The following is a 26,837-nucleotide window of genomic DNA, read 5'->3' on the forward strand; positions in this document are numbered from 1 at the left end:
AATTGTGTTATGTATATAAATTTTCACAAAATGTTAGATCAAGTGATTGCTTTTTATTATTTTATCAAAATTAAAACACACTTGTTCTAATACAAAAGTAAGCGTATGAAATCATGATTACGGTTGTGATTAAGTGATAAATAATTTTGAAAAATAAGCGAAAATTGAAATTTGTAGTCAATTACAACTGGAAAATTTAAATCAAAGTGAAATTGCAGGAATAATTATCATGGGTCATGTTTTTTTACAAAATAAAATTGTATAAAAATGTAAAATATTTTAAGTTCTTATCATTAATTTTAGAATTCAAAGAAAATAGTACTGACACTGTTTGGTATCATTAACTATGGGTTAAAATAAGGATTCTGTAATATTTTTCTTAGGACAAAATTAAAGATAAGTGTTTGTTTCTCACTAAATAAATTGTTTTTGAAAAGTTTACTTTAGTCTTTGTATTTATAATAAACTTATTTATGCAAACTTCAATGTTTATATTTATATTATTACAATGTTAATATTTACACAAGTTTTTTTAAGCTACAGGAAAGGAGATGTTAAGATGTTAAAAAAATAATGATTTTGAATATCGAGACTTAAAACATTTTCAACCTTTAAAGCATTTTTTTAAAATAATTTTTATTTCTTATTTTTCACGTTATATTTAAAAGCTTATTCCAAAAAGCAATAAATATATTTTATTAAGCTTATTTCCACAGTGGTAGGCAAAAATTGAAATTCATTTTATTCTGAAAGCCGAAATAAAATGTATTTTAAATATGCAAAAATAAAATTCATTTGCTTTTATACACAATATTCAAATGATATTGTTTACACACATGACTAGGAAAATAACACGCATGGATGACAATAATTTTCTAATGTTTAAAAATAATATACTGCATAAGAAGGACACTTGCATACTTGTAAGAATTATATTTAGAGCATGCATAAATGATGATAGTTTTTATTTTGTTAGAATTGTTTGGAGCAAGAAAAAATATACCATTAAGCAACATTCAGTATTAATATTTATCACCAATATCACTTCATTACTTACATCAATAAGATTTTCAAAATAAAATAATGAAATATAAATAAAATAAATTGATTTCATTTATATTTGATTAAATATTCATAATAAATTTATTATTAATAATAAAAAAAATGTCAATAGAACTTTGTGTGTGACATTCCTTTTATAATGTGAACTACATTTACTGCTGTCATTTCCACTGTTTCCGTATATCTTCATTTATATATATATATTTACAATGTCAAATATATTTCATTTCGTTGATATCAGTTAGAATTACTGTTGAGCCTGTAAAATAAATATCAGAAATTAAATGATAAATTATTGATAAATGCTCATTGTTATCAAAGCATAATAATAAATTAATGTTATATAAGTTATATTTAATTTTACGTAGTCATTATTTAGTGTATTATTCACACAATAATCTAATTTTATAGTAAATTGTAAAGAAAAAAAAAGTTGGTTAGTTATTAATGTCAATGAATTATGATGTTACGACTCAGTTTTCTCCAAGTATTTTTTCAAATTCTTAACCATTCAGATTGCCAGGATAATTAAGGATTTACCGAGTTACTTGGTAGAGCAGGGTTCATGTTTTGAAATACTCAGTTTATCTGTAGTCATTCATTTAACTTTTCTATTTTCTACCGTAACTTTTTAATCTAAATACATCATCTTAAGTTAAAGTTGTAATTTTTTTCGTGAAAATTAGTTTATTTTACTGTAAATTATTTTTAGATTCTCTTATGTAGCTCTGGTAATTTAATTCAGTCAATGTTGATAATCAACATGGAGCCTACACTGATTCGTTCCAATCTTATACTATTTCATTTAATCAATAACAGTTTAGTTTTTAAAAGCAGGCTATTTCTGTTGGGTAAATTGATAATTACTTATTGGGATGTTTTTAAATTCGATGCTAGCAGGTACTCATTTTTAACTTTAAAATGAATACGATATTGCAGGGTGATATTACAGAGTTGCAATATAAGATGAACTTTAAGTACAATACAGAACTATACACTTGCATTATTTATAAAATTATTCATAAAAAAAAAACATAATAGAAATGATAGAAATAATTAAGAGTTTACAACGAATTTTCAGAACGCACAATTTAAAATATGTCACGGTTTGTATTGCAACATTTTAATGTCAAACATCCGTTTGCTTTGCAAAAGTTGTTGAGGGCTGTGATGAAAATGTACTGGAAGAAGTAAGCGCTGCCTTTGTTTCAGAAATAGTAGATAATGTCTGTGAAGGCACATGTTGCTCACTGCAGGGAGTTGTAGCACCTTCTGCAGTGCTTATCGTCGGAGTGTTGTGGAACTGCAGAGTCACCATTTCTACAGGCTGCGTGGGAATCACCCAATCAGCAGTTGACCAAGGGGGGATTGTTTCAAAATTCTAAAAACGAAAACGAAGTCATTTACATTTTGCAAAATTAAGATGCCATAATACCGATAGCTCTTCATAAAAATATTGTTAAAGAAATACGAAAGGAAATACATTTTGCCACACACTGTAAATAAATTTTTTGGCATAATTCCTCTTATATATTTTGCACTATGAGTTATCTCCTCATTTAATTTATTTTTATGTTACTATGCACTCTCAAAAATAAGTCTCATGTTTGACGATTTAGCAATCCTTGAGCAGTGGTTCGTTACTTTTGAGAATCATTTCGTCACGAAAACACGTGATTTGTGACAAAACGCGAGCTCTCAAATTTGACGAAAATGCTTCCTGAACTCGGAACCTCATCACAGTACATTGTGATAGCTTGTTAACTGGAACAAAGCCCAGATGATGGGAAATAAAGTGGCGAAACAAGCCGATTAGCTGTATGGTGGTCAAGGTGTTGGCCTTAAACCTATATGAGTCTGGGTTCACATCGCACTTCGGGCATGTGTGTAATTTATTCTCCTGTCCTTATGTTGTTTGGGTTACTTTGATCCATCTATATAGTTCCCACAATAAAGTGATTATTATAAAAGTTAGATACATTAGACGCAACGAGTTTCTTCTTTTTTTTTGGTAAAAAGTAGCATAATGATTTATTTTTTTTAAATTTTGACGAAATTCATTCTATCGAAGATATGACGGCAGTTATTTTGTCACCTTGACGCATGTACCAGAAAATGTTTTCGTCAAATAAGAAGTCGTGAAATGTGAGCTTTCATTTTTTTACTGTGTGGTAATCCTATTAAAGTTTGATTCTTAATATACCATTTCGCTCCCTAACATTCATATAGATAATGGCCAAAGCCTTATAAGTTTGCAATGAAGCGATATGCCATTACCACAGCCATTCAGTGTGAACTGAGTAATAAGGGTTAATTCAGACATATAGATAATATTGCCGTACCTAATTTAATGTCAAACGTCTCAAAGAAAGATTCTTAATAATTTCATTAATTATCAAAATTCACAATAAATATATTTGTAAAAATACTTTTTTATGGGAATTAAAATTTTTTTATACATTTAAAAGGTTCTGACATTTTGCATCGTATATCAAAAAAAATGAAATTTAAACATTATTTTAAATTAAAACAAAATGATTTACGAGTTTATTTCTGGCAGAGAAGGTTTACTTCTCATGTTAACCTATAAGGAATTAAGTGTCTGGTATATCCTTATTACTGGAGTTTCCCGAGTTAATCATCAACTAATTGTTTTGAATAATTTTTCTTTTGATCCATTGAAAAAATTATCATTGAACTTAGCTTATAATTTTTAAATTTTTAGTTTTTAAATATTTTTAAAACTTAAACATTGAAAAACAAGTAGCTACTTAACAGTAACTACTTAAATAGAGAAATTCTGGATATTTAATATTCAGACTCCATAGATTAACGTGGATAAATTAAAATCACTTTTCTGTTTTAAAAGGAATCCTTTAGGGAGAATTTATGTATAGTTTTTCCGTCATTATTGTTTTTCTAAATCTTGAAATGATGCGTTAATATGCCATTATCCTAACATCAAAAAAAAAGTCACTGCTCAAAATTATTTAAAATATGTTTGATATAAACTTTATTTCTCATACTTTCATTTTTGCTTGTGGAAACATATCTTGATTAGATGGAAGTGTCACATGATTTGAATATGAGCAACTGCTTGAAGAAAAATATTTTCTTAATCCAGAGTCTTCGGATTTTAATTTCTCGCTAAAAACAACGACATCTAAAAAAAATATGGTTAACAAATGTTTTAGTTAAGTTTGTATTATTTAAAATAAAACTTACTTTACACAAAACCTTTATTTTTAGAACCATTGTGAACATAATTTCAAATGACATTTACCATTGCATCTGATTTTATTCTAAACAAGTTTACATATGTTAACAATGCATGCACTGACCCTTTTGTGTGAGTTATAACTTTCTATCTAACCTAATTTTACAAAAAATAGCATAAAAAAATATAATTTTACGTTATATTATTACAATAATATTACTGTATGCCTAAAAATGGTCCAAAAAAATGAAAATAGGTAAATAAAAAGGCATTCAAAAGAAATATGACAGTAAATAAGTATGGTTAAGCATAATCATGGTAATTCCATTCATATGCTAATTTAGTCTACATATAGCGTTACTTACTGAAGAAGCATTCTTCTTTGCTCTTTGTCAAAATATTCCAAATAAAAAATGCTATGGATGTTTCGAAATTTTGTCTTGAGTTGCTGTTACATATAATGATTACTTCAGACCCCTGTAACTTCATATATTTCTTATCTCGAGCCCTCTATTAGCAAACTTTGTAACTAATTTTAAAATCTTGTAAAAATAAACGTGGTTTCCTAAGCAAAACGCAGCTTGTCCTTTCGTATATCATTCCGGTTTTCTTTAATTAGTTTTTTCTTAAAAAGTCAATTTTTTTTGGACACTCGGCAACTTATTATTTTTTTTTAAATTTTTAATGACAAGATTGAAAAACAACTGCATTAATAAGTACAAAAACAAATAGAAAGCAAACATCGAAAGAAAATTACAGAGCGCAAGAGAAGCAGCTGTAGCGATAATTTATGAATCTGAATGGCCCCTGTCCTCCCAGTAGCGGTCCACAAGAGAGCGACTCGGCTAAGCATGAGATGGTCATCATCCATGAGCCGTATCAGATTTTAAATACTGCAAATAGGACTTTAAACTAAGCAGAAACAGCGCAAATGTTTCGAGAAATAGTCATGGCCAGTGGCGAGCCTAAATTCTTCCACCATTTAAATTTAGATCATTTTGAGACTAGATATGATTGACTTTGCAGAATTTTTGAGTCGTTTTAAGGGCTATGAACCGTGGTGGCTCAGGGGATAGAGCGTTCGCTTTCCAATAAGGTGAACCGGGTTTGAATCCCAGCGATGGCTGGTCGATATGAATTTTGCATCCGACTTTCACAGACAACAGTGCTGATGTAAAATATCCTCAGTGATAGACGAATCATTGGCTAAAGTCCCTAATGTCCTCCACTGATGGCAAATGTCTTCTAATTCTTGACCCAGGAGTGCCCTTGTCTTCTGGATTGGGTTCAGAACTACAAGGCTACTGAGATAAACATTAGTTGTTGTAAACCTACAATTGGGCCTGCTGTTCAACTGTAGTTATAAAATAAAATAAAAAGAAAGAGACTCTATTTGAATGGTAACTTAAATACCACTTTTTTTGTTAGCAACACTTAGTGTTTCGAGCGTATAATTGGTAACTTGTATAAACTTGCAGTTTTATTCTTAATTTGTAAACAGGAAAAAAAGGTCCCATAAGTTATTTTCCTGTTCAGTAAGATAAAAATCTGTGTGAGATGTTTTGAATCTGCAAAATATTTTAATGACTATTAGTTCTACAGCAATAGAGGTTTTTTTTAAACAATTAATTCAATGAATTACATTTTTAGCTACGCCTTCATTTTCAAAACAATCCTTAAAACATTTATTCTTTATTACTTCAGCACCAATCTTTTAATTATTGTAATTTACAGTAAATAATGGCGAAATGAAACTTGCTTTAAAATTGTATGGCCTAATACTTGACATTTTTAAATATTTAAGAAACATCTCGACTGCAGATATTAATATTTAAGGCAAAATATTAGAATCTACGTCTCTACCTTCCATTCTCTGGAGAAAATCATAATATTTCTGATCTAGTATTCTTAATTATAATTAGAAAACAAACGCTATTTTATTATTTTCAAGACAAATGAATAGAAAATAAACGCTTTATTCAAGTTATATTTCGATAAAAATCCTGAAAAAAAATAACCCTTATAGACAAAATTACGCAAATTATTATGAATTATTGAGATAAATTTGAATATTCTTGTATTAAAAATTGTTAGACATGAATTTAACATTTCTCTGTTAAGAAAGGAGAAGCAAATTTTGAATACACAGCTTAATACGCACAAAAAAATTTGACGAACGTATTTAACTTTAACATTTAACTAAAAATTTAAATTAAATAAATAAAATTAATGAAATTAATAATTAATAAAATTCAAATTATGTTGCAGAGCATTATATTATTCAAATACATATTTAGTATATTTACAAATTTTATTGGTGAATTTAAAATCAAATTTATACAGAATCAAGAATTTATAGTTGGTTTTTGGTTTGGCACAGTATAGTTATTTTAGTTCATTTCAAAGAAGTATGTCAATTTCTGGGTTTTTCAATCGGATTGTAATATGTAACAAAAAAATCGTTTAAAAATTCAGAAATGAGAATAATTATTATAAATCATAATAATTTCACTGCGCTCTTTGAAAAGAACGATTTTTGTTAGTTAATTAAGGAAAAAATTAACAAAAAGGTTGAGATTGCTCAATTAAAGTACTCACAAGGATATCAAATAAAGTAGTTTACATATATGGCCAAGATTAACTATTTTTCTGATATTGCAGCTCATAGTTTATGGAATCTTATCTGTAAATTGGAAGTGGAAGGAATACCTATTTTATACAAGTTATACAAGTTTTATACAAGTAAACTTGAGTTTGACTATTAAAATTTTTTCTTTATTTGCAGCTGTTTTTAAATACACTATATTTGAAAACTTTAATTAAGAACATTAAAACTTCAAATACAAATCAGTGTTTTAATACCTTAAAAAGTTTAAAAAGTAAAAGAAAATGCTTTGGATAGAACATAACTTTGATTTACCTGGTATGTTTTCTCTTAATTTTTCGTCTTCTCTTCCGTTACATGGAAACCCTTCTGAGCAGGAATCACCAGATTTCTCTGAATTATGGGCGGATCTATTTTGAACAAAATATTTACTTGTAGTTTGGCTATTCTAAAAGCCCTAATTAAAATTGAATTATAACTAGGAAAGAATTAAAATACGAACAAATTCAGGACACATTAATACGATAATTATTTTCTTACAAAATGCAAAATATAATTGTGCCACAATTATTATCAGTAAGCGATTTATACAAATTTATACAAGAAAGTTAGACGCAACGGTTCAACCAACGAAACACGATTCGACAGGGCGAATCAAACAGGGATTAAGCAGATTGCATTCAAACAGTAAACCATTCTTACCTATAGCCAATTTCATTAACAACGTAGGCACAAATTATAAAATAACTATAAATAAGCAAATGTTGCAACCGTGTTCTATCTATGCAACCAAATGTTGCCGTAGATGACGCCACTGGAGAACAAGAACAATCTCATCCCCTCTGCCTAAACAGGCATACGTCAACAACAGGAGCAAAAAGAAATTCAGTGAGAAGTAGAAAAGGCATTGCACGCCAGATTTCAAGACTTTCTGAGGTGGAACACACACCCGTATAGAATGGCGGCAAGTGGTGGACAAGCATCTCTACACAGAATGGTTTACGAATACTTCGAATAGACCGAGGCTATAAAAAGTTATAAAATTAGATTTCTCGAGAAGTTCTCAAACGATTTCATTTAAATTTTGATATTTAAAATTGCATATTTAAATTATCCAAGAAGAAGAGTACAATACAAAAGTTTTTCGACTTGTATTAAATAAAATAATAGAATAAATTGTTAAAAAATTATTTTTACGTGTAATTACTTTTCGATAAACGGATTTCATGAATGCGATCAATTATTCTTCGATTCACTTAAGAAGTTCTCGAGATATTGTGAAATACGCAAAATGTACGAAATTGCGACTGCTATCTTGCCTTAACTAATTGGACCGTATTTTCTAGATGGCGGCTAGCCTCTCTTCATATTTTGAGGCTGTAGAATCCAAATCCGCCAAATAAAGATATGCTTATTCAGGTAATGTTCGTTCTTGTACCTGTATTCGTAACTTAAAGTATCATAAGCAATAATTAATTAGCATACATAAGATTGGGCCATTGTTAATTAATGTGCTTAGACTCTGTGTTATCCAATTTTTTACTAGTAAATTGTATTATCTGTCCGTTACATTTATATCATGCTCTGTATCACCTATATATGTAACGCAACTTTTACTGATTAAATAGCTACGTTCTCTTATGTTCTAGAAATAATTTTATTCTGCTAAAAACAATATATTCATAATCCTTTTGGAATTTTTTTAGGACAGCTTGTGTAAAGTTTGAGTCATTCCTATAAGTACCAGGATTTATTTAATTGTTTTCACTTCACAAGCGTAAGATTATAATATATCTTAAACATTTTATACTGATATAAATCTTTTTCAAGAAAGAAGAAGAAGAAAAAAACCTTTTTTTTAAAGTAATTCTTACTCAAGGATAAAATGTTTATGACCCGTAAATATATTTTTTCTGGTAATTTTATTTTTAGTGTACATAGTTGCATTAAATTTTAATACATCTAGTCTAGTTAGATTAAGTTGTAACCAGTTTTAGTACATCTATTTTAGTTTAGTATGATTTATTATTTAGTATATCTTACGATTAGAACTAACTTTATTTTTAAGAAAATGAATGTATAATTTTTTTTTTTGCCTTAATATATTTCATTCAGTTGATTAATCATGAATGAATGATATATATTTATTTTAGTAAACAAGCTTTAATCAACTAAAATATTTTTTTTTATCAACTTGATGTGAAAGGAACGTATAATGAAAATATAAATAGTTTAACTTCATAAAAATAAATTGAGATTAGTTAAAATTACTCACTTTTCATTTCCTTGCTGGTTCATTAATTCTAAAAAAAATCAGATTTAGAAATAAATGCCATATTTTATTCAAAATTTAATTATAGTTATGTAAAAAAAATTGGAAGGCTTTGCAATTTTGTGTGAACACTTCTGAATCCTCAGTAAAAGTAACGAGTTAAAAAAATACTAATTGTTTACATTCTTAAATATATTTTAATGCTAAGAATAAATTTCAGATTTACTATAAAGCACTTCATAACAAACATATTTTTAAATAAATCATCGTATATTTTTGACTGATAGTATCACTATTATATCACCCAAATATATACTACTAAAATATATTTGCGTTTTAGTATGTCCACACTGTAAAATATAAATTCAATAATTAATTAAATTACATTTAATAGATAGAAGAAGGTTATCTCATTTTCTTATTACGTACTAGCATCATTCGACAAAGAATTTGTTTTCACGACTTTGCATTGGGTTCAGACTAATTAGTACTAAAGGGTTTTTCCTCGGTGTTCTCGCATCCTGAGCCTGGTATTTTGGTTCCTGGAGAGTATGTCTGTGTTACAAAGCGAACATTCTTTATTGTTTTATTCCCCCAAAGACAATAATACTATATGATTTTCCGCCAATGTTGAGTTTTGTTTTCAAGCAATTAGTAAAGCGATGTGGGGGCTCATGGGCTAAAGTACTCGTCTAGATAACAGGTGTCCCACAAGTTCGCATCCCAGCCTTGGCTGGTCGATACGAATTCTGCTTCCATCTCGCACCGATCACTGTGTTGTTCTCTGTGGTAGACGGATCGTGGATTATAATTATTTAGTCACCAGGCTAACCGTCGGTGGTCTTCGTAGTTTTTCTTTCCATTCAAGCAATTGCGGTTCAGTTCCATTAAAAAAGTCATCCACGAAGACTAGTTTGTCAAAAGACTTGACCCAGGAGTTCAATTGTCTTCTGGATCGGCTTCAAGCCTACGAGGCTACGGAGTTAAACAGTGATTGTCGTTAATCAGAATTGGCCTTGGTGCTCAACGCCGGTTATGAAATAAAGTAAAATGCAACTAGTAAACTACAAATAATGTGAATTCCACATCCAAAAGTGATATTCAATTCAACTGAGTAAAAGGACTAGTACAGCCCATTTTTTCAATTGCGCTTAATTCTTAATAGTTTTTCATTGATTTAAAAAAAATAATAATAATTGACCTTCATAGTGAATGTCAACTTGCGAAAACAAAATTAGCATTTTCAATACAATTTAAATAAAAATATATTTCCTTTCAATAGTAACTGTAAATGCACTTACAAACTTCTAGATCTAAAATTTTAAATAAACCAAAAACTAGTATATTCTATTTAAGTAACATAAATATTTTATCAAAAATATATGCAATATTTTTATTTATTTGACATTTGTTTAACAGAGTCAAATGCTTATACATAAAAATTAAGTGCGATGTAAATAAAATAAACTATTTTGGTATTATAACAAAATTAGAAAACATTTTAAAACTGCTAACTAATCATACGATTTCAATAGAAAAATAAGTTTTAATTTCATACTTTTTCTTCTTATTAAAAAGAATTTGATGGCACATGCTGTAACTAACAACACCAAAGCAAAAGCACAAGCAACGGCAGACGATAAATATACTATGGGACTGTACTCGAAAGACCAATTGCTACCTGCAAAATACGTAATAAAATGTGTAAAATTCATTATTAAATATTTTAGAAATATACAAAGACTGACAAAGAAGTACTTGAAATGTCACAAGTTAATCGCACTATAATTGAAAACTAACAAATAAACAAAATTAAAAAACCAACGAAGAACTTACACAAACGCGAAAGGTTGTCAGAAAGGAAAGGTTTTATTTATGTAAGTACAACGCTGATGTGAGTAAGAGATAAAAACTCAAACCAAATAGATCATTTATCACATAAAAAATGCAAATAAATGGTTCTTTTAGTATTCTGTTTTGGCCCCCCTATTTCGAAGGCAACATGCAATATGGTTCGGGTATTGAGCCATACAAGTCACTTATGATGTCTTATGGCATCTTGTTCTGCAGTTGTAAACACGCCTCTAATTCGACTAAACTCGGAGTCTGTTCAACTTGCCATCTAAATAATTTCAGACATTCTTGATCTGTGACAAATCTAGAGATCGATCAGGCCAGGGAAGGGTGGTAATGTAGCGTAGGCAGTCCTATAACACTCTTATTGTAGTTGGTCGAGCAGTGTTTTGATGAAAAATAGCTGCTGGGTGGCCAGTCTTCAGTGGTCACTCATGTGGTTAAAGAATGTTGTGAATACGCACCGTCAAGGCACCTTACATCAATATTAGACGCGGTCGTGTGCCTTATGCGATTGCACCTTACACCATCACAACAGATGTAAGAGCTGTTTGCTGCTGTGCAGTGAAGGCTGGATTGAGACGTACATGATTTCCATCACTGCAAGTAGAACGGAATTCATCGTTGCAGGTAATCTGGTTCCATTTAGTTGCAATCCATTCCTTACGAATTCAACACCACTCAAAATGGAGCCACCGGTGGGTGGGTGTCAATCCTACTAACGCTGTACAGCGACACACCATTCCCCCAGGCTGTGTGATGGTGTTAGGTGCTATCGCTTACGACTCACAAAAACCCCTAATATTCATCCATGGAAACATGACAACCGAGCAGTACGTTCGTGACCATATATAGCAGGTCTCCCAGACACACTTTTCAATAACACAATGCATGCGGCTACTGTCCCAGGCTTGCCTGCACCACATTACCACCCTCCTACGGCCTGCTCGATCCCCTAGATTTGTGATCGATTGAGCATATGTGGGATCAAATTTGATTTTTCAATTTTTCTTCGATTTGATTTTTTAACCACTTATTTATACCAACGTTGTACTTACACAGGGGCACTTTCATCCTGACAATTGTTTCTTGGTGCGCAAATTCTTATGGCAATGAGTGTATCTAGGCCAATTACTATAATTATTTTAGACTCACTAAGCAGGTACCAGAATTACCTAAGCCGCTTAAAATAGTTTGTTTAGTTATATTAAAAAAGTAAAATTCATAAAAAAAAATACTAAATGGTGTACAATTTTTGTGAATTCACTCAGTATTACATATTTCAATAGCATTTAAGTACATTTAATGTTTTCAATTGTTGCATCCATTGTTTGTATTGATGTAGTCATTCAGTCAGTTCATTCATCAGTATATTCAGTCACTCAGTTCAGTCATTATTGATAATGTTTTTGGACTTCACAAATCTCTATAGTAGAAGGTGAATGCACAAATCATCAAAACATGTTTGATTGCCAGGAAAGCAGGATTAGATAGACAAATAAATAAATACCTCTTTAAGTTTCAAATGACATTTGGACTGGCTTAAATGTTTAAAACAGCCACGTTCCATAATAGTAATTTGCCTACTTTCGATGTCAACTTTTTTTTCTCATTTTAAATAGCAATTCATGATCCACAATCTCTTATATATATATATATAAATATATATATATATGGGTCATTCTCACAAAAACAGTCATTTTCATGTCCCCAGTATATTTTATGTTTGTTTTACAGCTTACGAAGAAAAAAAATTCAGGGAAAGTGTCCTTCAGAATGCAAGCTAACAAAAGAATAAAAATAAAATTATCAATTTTTATTTTTTATTTATTTTAGGTAATTAAAATATACCAATATGTCATTCCCTCACTTGTCCCCACTGCTGATTTAAAAAAAGAAAAAAATTGTTTCTGAAATAAATTTTTTTTTTTTACAAATTCGTGTTTTTTATTTCAGAATACTGAAATATAGAATTCAGAAAATCAATTTTAAATTTAATTTCTGATAAAAATATTAACACAGCACTATTTTAAACTTCGTCCCCAGTGTTTCGCGTTATTCCCTCACAACAATGTTCATATCACCTGCAATCTTCTTAGAATAAAAATATTTTAATAAAAACTTCAGAAGTTAACAACTGGCATCATAGAACAAAATTGCAGTATATTTCCATCTTCAACTTAAAGAAGCTTTGCTGTGGAATAAATTTGAATGAATCAAGCCAGGTAAAATTTTTTACATTCGTCATTCCCTCATGTCATTTTTTAGAGTAAAATAAAATACAACTTCATCGAGAAAGTGGATAATTATATGTTGCTTTCTCGTATGAATATAATGGTATGCGATTGACTTCAGAAATTAATTAGGCCTAACTGTTATTTTTAAATTTTACTGAATTCGTCATTCCCTCACTAGTGTATAAAGTGAGGGAATGACGCTGAAGTAAGGGAATGATTCAAGATGAGTATATTATCAAGATTTTTTTTGTTCAATCGTGCCAGCCAATTTTATTTCCTAAACCTGTAAAAACTATTAAATATATAAGACTAAATTATAATAAATATTAGATATACTTAGTATGTAATAATTTTCAAACTTTAGGTAGATGTAACTTTGATAAAAACATGTATTAAAATAAAATATCATTCCCTCACTATTAGTGTCATTCCCTCACTTTTTAAATAGTGAAAATAATTAATTTACTTATTAATTAATTTGAGAAATAAATTAAAAAATTAATAAATTAATTTATTAAATTAATTAATTTATTTAATTAATTTATTTATTAAATTAATTAATTATTAATTATTATAAATTAATTATTTAAAAAATTAATTAATTTAAATATTAAGTATAATTTATAGGATATATAATTTCTTTATAATACCATTACATATTTCTATTAATATAAAAAGTTTCAGAGCTTTTTATTCACTTTACTTTTTTGGGATTTTATGAACTGAAAAATGACAGTTTTCGTGAGAATGATCCATATATATATATATATATATATATATATATATATATATGTATGTGTGTGTGTGTAATCAAGAATTACATTTTTGCATTACTAGGTCTATTTTTTATAGATATTGTATCCCCATATTCAAATAAGCGGGATTATTGGTTTGAAGAGTAAATAACGTTGCTCTTAAATAATTATCATGGTTGAAATAATCAATAACGAATGAAAGTTCGGGTCTTTTTTAATGATATTTTGATTCAGAATTAATTTAAATGTAATTAGTTTTTTTTTTTACAATTCTAATTAATATACATGGTACTTCAATATTTCCTTCATTATGCAACAAAAATAATATTCGATTTACATAATTGTGTTGAAAATTAATAAAAATGGCATAACTAAAACAATTACAAAACTGCTAAATATATTCTGATTATATTCTATTCATCTTATACAGGAATCTTCTAAGGAATGTCTTCTAAGGAACATCATAAAATGTTTGTTTTTGAATATATAATGTTGTAATAATGCTTCTTCTTTCTCCACCTAGCTGATTGTTTAGTTTCAATTCTTGTAAGGAACATCATAAAATGTTTGTTTTTTAATATATAATTCTGTAATAATGTTTCTTCTTTCTCCACCTGATTGTTTTGTTTCAAATCAAGTAAAGAACATCATAAAATGTTTGTTATTTAATGTAAAATGCTGTAATAAGGCTTTTTTTAAAATTCACCTGACTTTTTTTATTGCTTAAACTAAGTAAGAGACATCGTAAACTATTTGCTTCATAACTTTGTTCGAATATAAAATATTTCAATAGTGCTTCTTTTATTCCCACTTTATATTCTTGCTTCAAATCTAGTATAAGAACATCGTAAACTGCTTGCTAATGTATGTATAATGCAGTAATAATGCTTCCTCATATTTTCATTTTAAATCTAGTAAAAGAACATCGTAAACTATTTGCGATTGTATGTATAATGCAGTAATAATGTTTCTTCTATCTTCACTTATTTTTTTATTTTCAAATTTAGTAAAAAACATCGTAAACCATTTGCTATAAGTAGTTTGTTTGTTATATATACAAATATATGCATAATGATTTAAATCTTTTAACATTAAATCGAGCATTGTATAATTGCAAATGATCAAAATGTAAAATTAAAAATTTGTACATATCTGAGGTTGGAAATTTTGTTTAATTGTATATTTATTCTGAAAATCCTGATTATACTTATGAGTCTTGATTTTGATAAGTCTTAGATTTTACTTTAGGTTTATCATTGATGTGTTAAATGATCACACTATTTTTTATTCTTCATAATAACGTATTTGTTTGGACATGAAGCATTTTTATACACATGATATTTATTGTCAAAAAATTTGGCTTATTTTGCTGTTGAATGTGCATTGCTTGAAATTGATATCACAAAATTGTATATATCATGGCACCACATCTGTATTAAGTATGACTTCTAAGATACAAAGCGAATTCACTGAATATTAAAAATCAAAATAGATGTGTGAATTAATATATAGATTACATATATAAATGTAATTTTTCTTGCATTTTCTTTACTGTTCAAAAAAGGACTTGATCTTCTTATCTATAAATATACTTGTCAAATCTAACTTAATTGTTTTTCATGATTTTTCATTCAAACATATTGCTCAGAGCGTGCATATTTTCTTAACGTTCGAACTTGATTAGTTTGAATAAATCATTAGACAAAAATAACACTTTTAGATCTAATGTTTCTACAAGTAAACGCCAATGCTTTGTAATGCATCAGCTAGGGCTAATACATTTCACTTAATATAACTTAGTATCTCTAATATTTCTATTATATAATTTTTGTATAATTCTTCAACCAACTATATTAACAATTCTAAATTTTCTACATGCTAACTTGATTGGTTTATAATATAGTACAAACAGCAACTTACCATTTGTGGCATTGCTCTTTGTACCAGGGGAAGTCAGCACATCAAGTATGAGGGGTTTACTTTTTCTTGCATTATTTATGAGGAAGACTTGCACTGAATAAATAGAATTTCGCCTCAAATTCTTTACTTCAAACTCTGATTCTTTGGTTGTGAAATTTTGCACCAGCAAATTTTCATTGTCCCTGATTTCTACATAGAAAATGTCCTCTGCGTTCATGCCTGAAGTTGTATTGCAGTTAATTGAGATGGAGCTGTAAGTCCTTTCTGCTTGGAAGCATGTGTGCAAAGTGGAAAGAATGTCTGAAAAATATGTCGCCAATCTTTCTTATAGGTTAATCAAGTCGAAATATATTTCAAAATGAAAAGATAGTCCAGTTATTGAGTTTTAAGGATAACTTTAAAAAGTCGCCGGTCACACTAACCTAATAACTTATCAGACTTTTAAAAAATTAAAACTCTTCAGAGTTTAAAGTGTCAAAAATATGCATGTATATTTTAGTAAACTTTGCAATGCACATACCAAGTTAGAGAGACATTCTAGAGGTTCTTATTTTTTTTGAGTATTTTTTCTTAAAGGAAAAGCTTTTCTACTTTTGTGCTTCGAAGAAAAATATTCAAAATTACTTCGTGTTTCAAAAAAATATATATATTTAATTTTCGTCAATATATTAATAATAGCGTGTGCTATAATGAATGCTGGTTAATTGAATTAATCTTTCATTAATTAAAAATCAAGAGTTTATAGAGTTATAGCTATTCAAAATTATTTTATTTGCAAGAGCAATGAAAAAAAAAACAATTAGGATATAAAAAAACTTCGTTAATAACATTATCAACATAATGTACAGTCGGCAAAAAAAAATATATCACCCTGAATAACTTTCGCTCTAATGATCGGATCTTCACGAACTAAGTGTCATTCTTGATCGTTCCTGGGGGTGACCTCAAATATGCTAATTAATTAGTACTAACTATTAATTAAGTTACGAAATCAGACACAAAAACATACTTTCTCTGAATAAACATATATTTTTTTATACATATTTAGATTTCTTATCTTCAAAATATAGGGGGTAGCCGCAATCTGGGAAATGTGGTCCCCATAGTATGGTCAGGAGAGCGATTCAAAGTTTGGTCCCCTTAATGTTAATTTCGCTTTTTGCGTTTTCCGTCATATTTTAAAAACTAATGAAGCAATTCAAAAACAATTGCACCCACTCATGAAACTCATTTACCCAAAGATAATTTCCTGAAAAAAATAATTTTTAATAATTATTTATTATTTTTTATTGTTTAATTAAAGTGAGGATGAAAAAATGTTGAATTGTAAGGTATGGACTTTTTATGACCATTTTAATCTACATATTTTTCATTTGAAAAATCTAAAGTTTTAACTGTTTTTATTCATTAGAAGATGAGAAAAATTAAAATTAATTATTTTGAAAAAAATAATTTGGCGACAATGAAGAAATGATTGAATGGGGTGATTAATATTAAAATGCGATAGACTTACGAGGAACTTGACTTAGCGCCCTTAGCGTAAAATTTCATTCATATTTTTTCACTAATAATCATTTGCTAATATTTTTATTTTTATTTTTTAAAACTATAAAATACGATGTTCCTTTTTTAGTCGTCTAAAATTCTATTTGCAATTCAGTAAAGAAATTTGAATGAAACATTTTATTCAAAGAATGTCGAGTTTTATAAAAGCATGCTTCTGATAGAGTATGATTATACACCTGATTGTGATTATTTAGAATGATTATTTTTTATTTTTTAAGTTTTTTCTCAATAACAGATACAGTTTCAATAATATACATACGTATGAATAGATTTGGAATAAAATATTTATCAATTTCTTAAATATATTTTTTATAAATATTAATAAAAATACGTAGTCCACATTTTTAAGTATCTCTCTCATCATCGTAAATTTCTCAACATCTGATGTGTCGTCTTAATCTTAAAAGTAATTTTTTAATCACCTGTCCGGAAGTGTTTCGCAGAACTATTTTACCAACTATTTAATTAAATTTTAACATTTTTAACAATCTTATTCTTTACCCTACTACGTTTATTATTTCTTCATTAATATACTAATAAATTTTTCTATTTCTTTAATTCTTTCTTTAAAGTAAAGTTCCTTTTCAAATTATAGCCAAGTTTTTTTTTAAAAGAATTATTGTCTGCTAGCTAAGAATAAAACTTGTTAAGAATAAAACATTCCGCTGTTTAAAGTTATTTAATGCAAAACAGCTGATTATTTACTAAGCATACTATTTTTTTCGAAAAAAAGCATTAAGTATTGATTGTCTTCTTTTGTTTTGTTTCTTGTGACTTCAACATAGATTATATAAAATAGTGTTGATTTTTAGAAGTCACTACAAAGAGTATAAAGATACCGAACATAAGAAGCTGTCGAATACGTAGCCAAAATTTTTAAGCTTCTTAAAATATATCAGTATCTTAAATGTCGTCCTAACATCTTAGTTGTGAAAGTAAATTTTTTATTATCTTACCACGTGTGATTCGCTAATTATTTCCTTATATCTTTTACTCTTTCTTCATGATTCCGTGTAGATTTTTTTCCAGATAATATACTAAACTATTTTGTTTAATTTTTAACTTTAGCAATTTCCAAGATATAATTGTAATTTAATTTGTTATCAGGAAAAATGCCTTATTTTGTTAAGCAGGAAAAACTAAAAATTGAAATTTGTATGAAGATTCCGAAACCGTGCAAATTTTAGAATCATCTGATTTAAAAAATAGAAAAAAATGCAATAAAAAATACTCGATTTCCGAACTTATTTTCATTAAAAAAAAAAGCGTGGCAAGAAGGTAAACATACGTTATACAGAAACTTTGAAAATCAATTTTTCCTATATTTCGTCCAAAGGGGATAAGAATGATATTGATCTAAGGGACCTACTCAATAATTTCATTTACAGAATGAAATCTGCTTGATCGAAGCATATTTCTTTGAAAATAAAAACGAGGAAAAAATTAACTTTTATTATTTATCTAATCTCATTCCATTTATTAACTGATATCGGTATCTGGATTAAGGATATGCGATGGAAACCCCGTTTACTATTATACTATAAATGCATTAAATCATGTAGCCTGAATAATTTATTTTAAGCAAATTATTTAATAATTTTAAGCAAATAAGGGTGCAAAAATAAACTCGATTAAAATACTCCGAAAGTATACCCTAAAATATAAGTAGAATAAACTTTGGAATCGATATATAAAAAATACCTTTTCAAACAACTTCGAGTAGAAAAGAAACGCTAACTTGTTTGAAATAGTTGTCCTTGTAACTATTTAATTTCGATTCCGGGTGCTAGGGGACATTAAATTTTCACATTCGACTTTGGAAATTTCAATTGTAAACAACATTTTTTTATGTCCTTAAATTAAAATGTTCAGGCTTGCAGCAAAAAAAAATTGCACTGCATTTTTATGAAGTAGTGAATTATTATTTTAATTCAAAAAAAAAATTTTTTTTTACTGTTTTACTGCATTGATTTTTTCACAAAGTAGTGAATTATTATTTTTTCAATCTAAGAACTTGTGCCTATAAAGTATGTGAGACTTATTTTAATATCGAGTGAAATAATTAAAGTTGTAATAAGTTGCTTAACTAAATAGATAATCCCAAGAAACTGAATCGAAAATATAAAAACTTCGTTGATTTAAAAAACATTAGATGATAGTAAAAATAGACATGTTTTGAGTGTCCAATAATAAAAGTCGCAAGTTATTGAGGCTTGACAAGTTTTAAGAATAGGCGATTATATTTGAACGCTCAAAACAAGTCGACTTTTACTTCCCTCCTCATATTTTTTGAAGCCAGTTGAGTTTTTATCATCAATTGTACTGTTCTACATTTAGGTCTTGATCATTAATTTGAAAAGGATTTTACACTCGTTAAAGTAAACATATGCATTTTCATATTTTAGCAAGATTTATGTGATCTTTAAAAACGTAAAAGCATCAATATTGTAAAAATTATATTTAACTTTAAAATTAAAATTTTGAGACCAGATATTTTGAGTTAATGAAATTAAATATTTTATCTTTTAAATTTTCATGCCCCCATTTCAGTATCTCAAGGACCTTACGAGCTCTGCTTTAAAAGAGAGTATCGTATCAGATATATATGTTACCGGCAAAGCATGAAATCCGGCATTCTGTAGAATGCCTAGGCATTGTATATAATGCCTAAAATTAGCCGGCAAATATTTCACACATTTCCTAGCCATTCTATTGAATGACAAATGAGAATAAATGTTTTTTAACTCTAGAAAGACGGAAAATTAGTATATACCTATATTGCCCAAAGGCAGTCAAAATGACTGGATTGTGAATGCGTAAATAAATTTGTTTAAAATTCATTTTTAACTTTTTTTATATTATATACAGTTATATAACAAGTCATTAGTAAATATTAACAATAAAAAAAAATTATATGTTGTACAAAATGTAACAAAATTCTAAGAAATTGCGTCATTATATACATCACAGTTTTTCTAAATGAAATTAAAAGCAGTCAAAATGACTTCCTTAGGCAATCTAGTGTCAATCAAATCTTAAATAATTTATAAATTGATTCAAATTTTCTTTTCAAAGAAGATTAAAATAACATAGAAATTTAAGTATTGAACAGAAATTAGCTTAAAAATTGTCTATTGCCTAGAAACATCGAGATATTTTCGATTAACTATTAATTAAACCTCTCCGAACAATCACAGAGCATTATTTCAACTTTTTTTTACAGTCATAGCTTTGTTGCTTAGCAACCTGGTACAATTAAGCATTCTTTTTTTGAATTAGTCAATGGGTTATCTTAAAATAATCATTTGCGCAAGCTGCTTAAAATAATCATTTTTTGGCGGCTTTCTGGACTAACGCCAAATATCTTAACCTTTATTGTGACCCAATTTTTCTAAAATTGTGTCTACCCCCACTAATTCAAGTGACTGAATTCAAATATGCAAAAAAAATATATATGTTTATTCAGAGTAGTACGTTTTTGTGTATGATTTCGTAACTTAATTAATAGTTAGCACTAATTAATTAGCATATTTGAGGTCACCCCCAGGAACCATCAAGAATGACACTCAGTTCGTGAAAATCCGATCATTAGAACAAAAGTTATTCAGAGTGATATCTTTTTTTTTGCGGACTGTACACATGAAAAAACACCAAATAGAACTATTCCAAACACAGTTTCAAACATTAGATGCAAGCAATAAATATTACAATTTATAAATTTGTTTTTCCATTGATATTTTATTTAATATTTTCCTCTTAAAATCATCAGGCCTATTGTTTTTTATTATATATATATATATATATATATATATATATATATATATATATATATATATATATATATATATATATATATATATATATATATATATATATATATATATAAGTTCAAAATGAAGAATAAAACAAAGAAAAATTATAGACATATGAAAAAAAGGGGGTGGGAAATAATAAGTAAAAAAATAGCACTTCATCAGGGGACACACTGCCTGCAAACACACAGGAGCCTTTCTGTTGTTAGTGGCCGAAGCCAAAGCCAATAGTGCCCCGAGTCCCCAAATGAAAATACAAGCAAAAATAAAATGAAATAAATACCACATTAAATTTGGAAAAATCACATCCCAGATGTACACATAAAAATTTTCTAGAATGAAACGCCTCCAAAGCACATTATAAGCATTCTAAGCAAGTAACAGTTACAGTTAAAAAATGAAAATATTAAAATAACAAAATTAGTAGCGCAAAAAAAAAAAGAAAAAATTATATATATATATATATATATATATATATATATATATATATATATATATATATATATATATATATATATATATATATATATATATATATACAACAAAATAAACGAATACAACAAAACACGAAGAAAGTTAAGAAAAACAATAAGTTTCATTTATTGCGCATAAGCTGCAAATAAACAGAACTCATTAGATAAGCTCAAAATGAATATAAAACATAGGAAAATCATAGACATATGAAAAGGGGGGAATAATAATGGGAAAAAAATAACAAACAACTGCTTTAAAAAAAAAGGATGTTTTTCTTTAAAAAAAAAAAAACAGAAAATAAAAGATATAATCTTTTCATCAGCCCACACGATTATATCCGCAAAAAAGAGTGCTTTCTGATATTGTATCAATACAGCCAAAGCAAAATATATTAATACGATAGTGTGAGGAGCACTCAAAAAAAATTCTTTTTACAAAAATTACAACAAATAAATTAGAACACAATATGTAAAAATAACACGTAAAAACAGAAACTAAAGTAAAATAAAAAGAAAAAGCAGCATAAAACAAAATCCCTAAAGCGAGTAGCGAAATCAGATGTACTTACATGAACGGGAAATTTTTCAAGAATGATTTAAAAATATTTTTGCAACAAGATTGACAGATTACAAAAAATGAAAACAAAAGAGCAAATTGAGTGTAACTAGAGGAATTTAAAGTGCCGTTCTTACTGCATTGCTGTAGTGATTTGTAATGCTGTGCATTGATTTGTTAATTACCAAGGATGGACCCGAAATGGATGTGCGCAAGGTAATATTATACTGGATAATTTAAAAAGTTGACCGTAAATAATTTTAGGAAATAAAAAAAATATTTATTTAAGAAAAAAAATAAAATAGAAAACAGAAACATAAATTGCCTGTTTTGCAAATAATTTTAGCCACGGATTTGCCGAAATGGATTGGCACATGGAAAAATTCTATAAATTATCAAAGAAAAAAAAATAGTAGATAATTTTAACAATAGTTTGATCGAAAATGGGTTTGCACATGGAAAAATTATTAAATAAATTTTTTGTAAACAATTTTACCCTCGGATTCCTAGAAATGGATTTGCACATGGAAAAATTATAAAAATTAACAAAGAAAAAAAATTTTGGTAGATAATTTTAGCCACGGATTGGCCCAAAATGGATTTGCACATAGAAAAATTATATAGATTAGCAAAGAAAATTATTTAGTAAAGGAATTCTTTAGTAAATAATTTTAACCACGGTTTTGCCTGAAATGGATTTGCACATGAAAAACTTATACAAATTAACAAAGAAATTATTTAGTAAATAATTTTGGCAATGGATTTACCCGAAATGGATTTGCACATGGGAAAATTATATAAAATAACAAAGAAAATGTTTAATAAATATATCCACAAAAATATACGATCAATTAAATGATTTTATCTAAAATTTTATTACTTTAGTTGGGTATCCATTGTTTTTTTATCAAATGTTGAAAGAGTTTATCGATTTGTTTTTTTTGGATAAATAAATATTACTACATATTCTTTAAATTCTGTTCATTTCATTAAAAGTGGTATTTAAATAGATGCTAATAGAAACATTAGAATTCCAAGTAATTAGTTTATTAATATTAAAATTGAAATTATTTCTTTTATCGTATAAATCAAAAAAGCAGATATTTTCAACTTTTATAATACCCAAATCCAAAACATTGAAATTAATATTATCATCATGATTACGAAGTAAGATTAATACCTCAGGGAAAATGATAAATGATAATGTTATAAAATGATAATGATAATTAAATGATAATTTAAATGAGTGATAATTTAATATTAAATGATAATTTAATAAAATGGTAAAATCTTGGAAACTGAAGATAATTAAGTCATCAATATATCTAAAAACAAATTTAATACTAAGAGTATAATTTTTTTAATAATAATGCAAAAATAAGTTAGCTAAGAGAGATGAATGATTAGATCCTTGTGGTATTCCATCAATTTGAAGAAAAATATCCCTTCCATTGTAAAGATAATTATTAAAAAGGCAAAAATTAATCAGAATTTCCCTACAATCAATATCGCAACAAAGGATATTTCTGAAATCATAGTAATAATTCAAAAGGACATCTTTTAGTTTAGAAAGGGGAATGCTATTGAAAAGATCCTGGATATCAAAAGTCGCAATAGAATTAAATTTATTATGTTTAATGAAAACTAAAACCGGTTGATTATTAGTGATAATCCAAGAGAAACCTTCTTTAGAAATATTGTTAATAATTTTATTAAAGTAGTTAGAGAAAATGGTGCCAGGTTTAGTTAGATAAGTATTAGATTAGTATATATATATATATATATATATATATATATATATATATATTATATATATATATATATATATATATATATATATATATATATATATATATATATATATATATATATATATATATATATATATATATATATTATATATATATATATATATATATATATATATATATATATATATATATATATATATATATATATCTATATATATATATATATATATATTATATATATATATATATATATATATATATATATATATATATATATATATATATATATATATATATATATATATATATATATATATATATATATATATATATATATATATATATATATATATATATATATATATATATATATATATATATATATATATATCCACTTTTTTACATTTTCCATATTTTTTTTTCTTCTCAAAGTTTTCTTAGTTAGCTTCAGTGTTCGGAGGAAAACAATTTCTACCTTTTCCAGAATTACATTCAAACTTACACTAAACAAAAAACTTACACTACTATTGTTGCATTTGGTTTTTAAATAGCTGGTGCTTTAGAAGGATGAGGACATAATGGAACAGTTTTAAAAATGCTTTCATTTCTCTAAATTATTTTGAAAGTAAAGCAGTAATGAATAATAAATTACCAGTCTGCGAAATATTGAATGCGCATGGAATACTTTGTTTTCCAATAGAGTTTGCTCCCCAGCAATACATGCTGCCGAAATCTGCTTCAGATTTGGGAATGTATTTGAGTAAACTAGTTTTTGAGGATCCAAGAGCTTTTAATTCCTGTACATTTCCACCTGTTGTAGAGCTGCTAAATTCCCATCGATAGTTAACTGTATCTGGGTCAGCTAATACCTCACATGGTATCTCAATTGGTTGATTTATCATGGCTGAAAAGGACTTCCTCTCATCCGTCTTGCACATTGGAGAATCTAAAATACATATCGCGTTGAAAAATATAAGAAGCAAAAAAGAACAATATATGTATACAATAAAATAATAATTATATATATATATATATATATATATATATATATATATATATATATATATATATATATATATATATATATATATATATATATATATATATATATATATATATATATATATATATATATATATATATATACTAGGGGGCGCTAAGCCTCCTGTTCGCTGCCTCTCACGAACCCCGATGATTGCTTCGCAATAATTGTCTTTTCTTGGCAGAAAACAGTTTTTCTGTTAAAGTTAAAATTATTCTCTTAACATCTAAGTACTAAGAGGAATTCTGTTTGCTTACGCTTGCGCCTCTACTTCCCACGTCCAAATATTACTATCTATTAGTATCATAAACATTTAGATCTCTTGGTGAACAGAAGTGATTTTTCGAAGTAATGATTTCTTTGTATAACATTTATATTCTTACAAAATTACATTGTTCAAACAAATTTGATGAGATCATAGCAACCATAATTTAAATTTTCGCTAAAAATAGCAGTTCTGGAAAATAACGTTAAATTAAGGATACAAAAATATATAAAGGAAAATAATTCGCGATCGCAACACTCTAGTACGCCCTCTAGCGGGATCCTGAAAATATCAGACATTAATTTATCATGTTTTCATTTACTTTCATCAAAATCATTGGCAGAATCAGACGCCATTTTCTTAGCAGCAAATAAAAATCACAATTTCCCTAAGGAAAAGCCGAAGAATTTGAAAAAACTCTCCAGAATATTGGGATATCTTTCAGACCCAGATCACGCCGAACATTTGAAGAAAAATTTCTCAATAATTTCTAACTTCTATTATCAACAAACTTGCATACTGTTACAGATGTTTGTATTAAAATAAAATGCATTTCTTCTGTCTTCAATTCATTACAAATTAAAGTGAAGTCAACATTGCTTTCGTCATTACAATGAATAAATGCGAATTTAGAACGTACAGAACTGTAATAGTTATAGAATATTCTTCTTCGTTATAGAATAGTATATATTTCTGTATCCATATAATTCGGAAAACAGCAATAAAAAATTATCCAAATTACTTGAAATAGTAATTTGGATAGGATTGATATAGAATATATATAATCCTTGAAATAGGATTTGTGCTGATTGTTAATTAATTTTTATCGTTTTCGAGGTAAGTACTTTTCAGTTTTGAAAGAATAATTTCAACTAGAATTCAGCTATTCTGTTTTTAGCTACATATTCAAATTCACATCAAGATCTTACAATTATAAAATTTTGTTGCGTAGTATGTTATCTAAAAGTAATGAAGGGATAAACTATGTATCTATTATTTGAGAAAAAATGTTTTCAAACAAGGAACATATCATTTTGGAATTCTCCGAATTTATAAATCAGGTAAGTGTAATGATTTTTACAATAAAAAATTTGCTTGTAAATATTTTTTTTTCTCATTTGATGATAGTTCTCTACGGAATGGTCTTTTACGTCTGATTAAGAACTATAAGAATGAAAAGAGAAACAATATGGAAGTTTTTTATTTCAATAAGAGGAGCTTTTAAAATCGTTTTTTTATCTTAAGAATTCTTTATTTTACGTTTTTTAGTTTATAATTTTTCGATAAAAATTGTTGTTAAAATAATCGTTTTGAAAGATTAAATGGTGCAACATTATGTGCTTATGTATGCTTCTTGCACATTCCAATGCTTGAAGTAATATGATTCAGAAAAGTATGGAATAAAAATTCGGCACTTACCTATTAACGCCACCGCAACTACAGATTTGGC

At 27.3% G+C, this 26,837-nt stretch overlaps 1 protein-coding gene across 2 annotated transcripts in view; it reads right to left on the minus strand.

The window, feature by feature from the left end:
- Positions 1-1,200: 1,200 nt before the first annotated feature.
- Positions 1,201-26,837, minus strand: part of LOC122271661 (kin of IRRE-like protein 3) — a 101,032-nt gene continuing 75,395 nt past the window's right edge. Inside the window, exons 7-14 of one of the 2 annotated variants that reach the window (XM_087160029.1) lie at positions 24,733-25,026; positions 15,923-16,222; positions 10,715-10,837; positions 9,160-9,187; positions 7,200-7,294; positions 4,089-4,225; positions 2,151-2,443; positions 1,201-1,321 (exon numbers count right to left, since the gene is read on the minus strand). In XM_087160029.1, the coding sequence (XP_087016155.1) occupies positions 2,192-2,443; positions 4,089-4,225; positions 7,200-7,294; positions 9,160-9,187; positions 10,715-10,837; positions 15,923-16,222; positions 24,733-25,026 (1,229 nt within the window). In that variant the 3' untranslated portion in view covers positions 1,201-1,321; positions 2,151-2,191. Of the gene's footprint in view, positions 1,322-1,908; positions 2,444-4,088; positions 4,226-7,199; positions 7,295-9,159; positions 9,188-10,714; positions 10,838-15,922; positions 16,223-24,732; positions 25,027-26,837 lie in introns of those variants that run through there. The other variant, XM_087160028.1, reaches the window with a different exon arrangement.

Source organism: Parasteatoda tepidariorum, chromosome 3 (genome assembly GCF_982258835.1).
Source record: "Parasteatoda tepidariorum strain Cologne lab strain chromosome 3, Ptep-v5.0, whole genome shotgun sequence".
Lineage (NCBI taxonomy): Eukaryota > Metazoa > Arthropoda > Arachnida > Araneae > Theridiidae > Parasteatoda > Parasteatoda tepidariorum.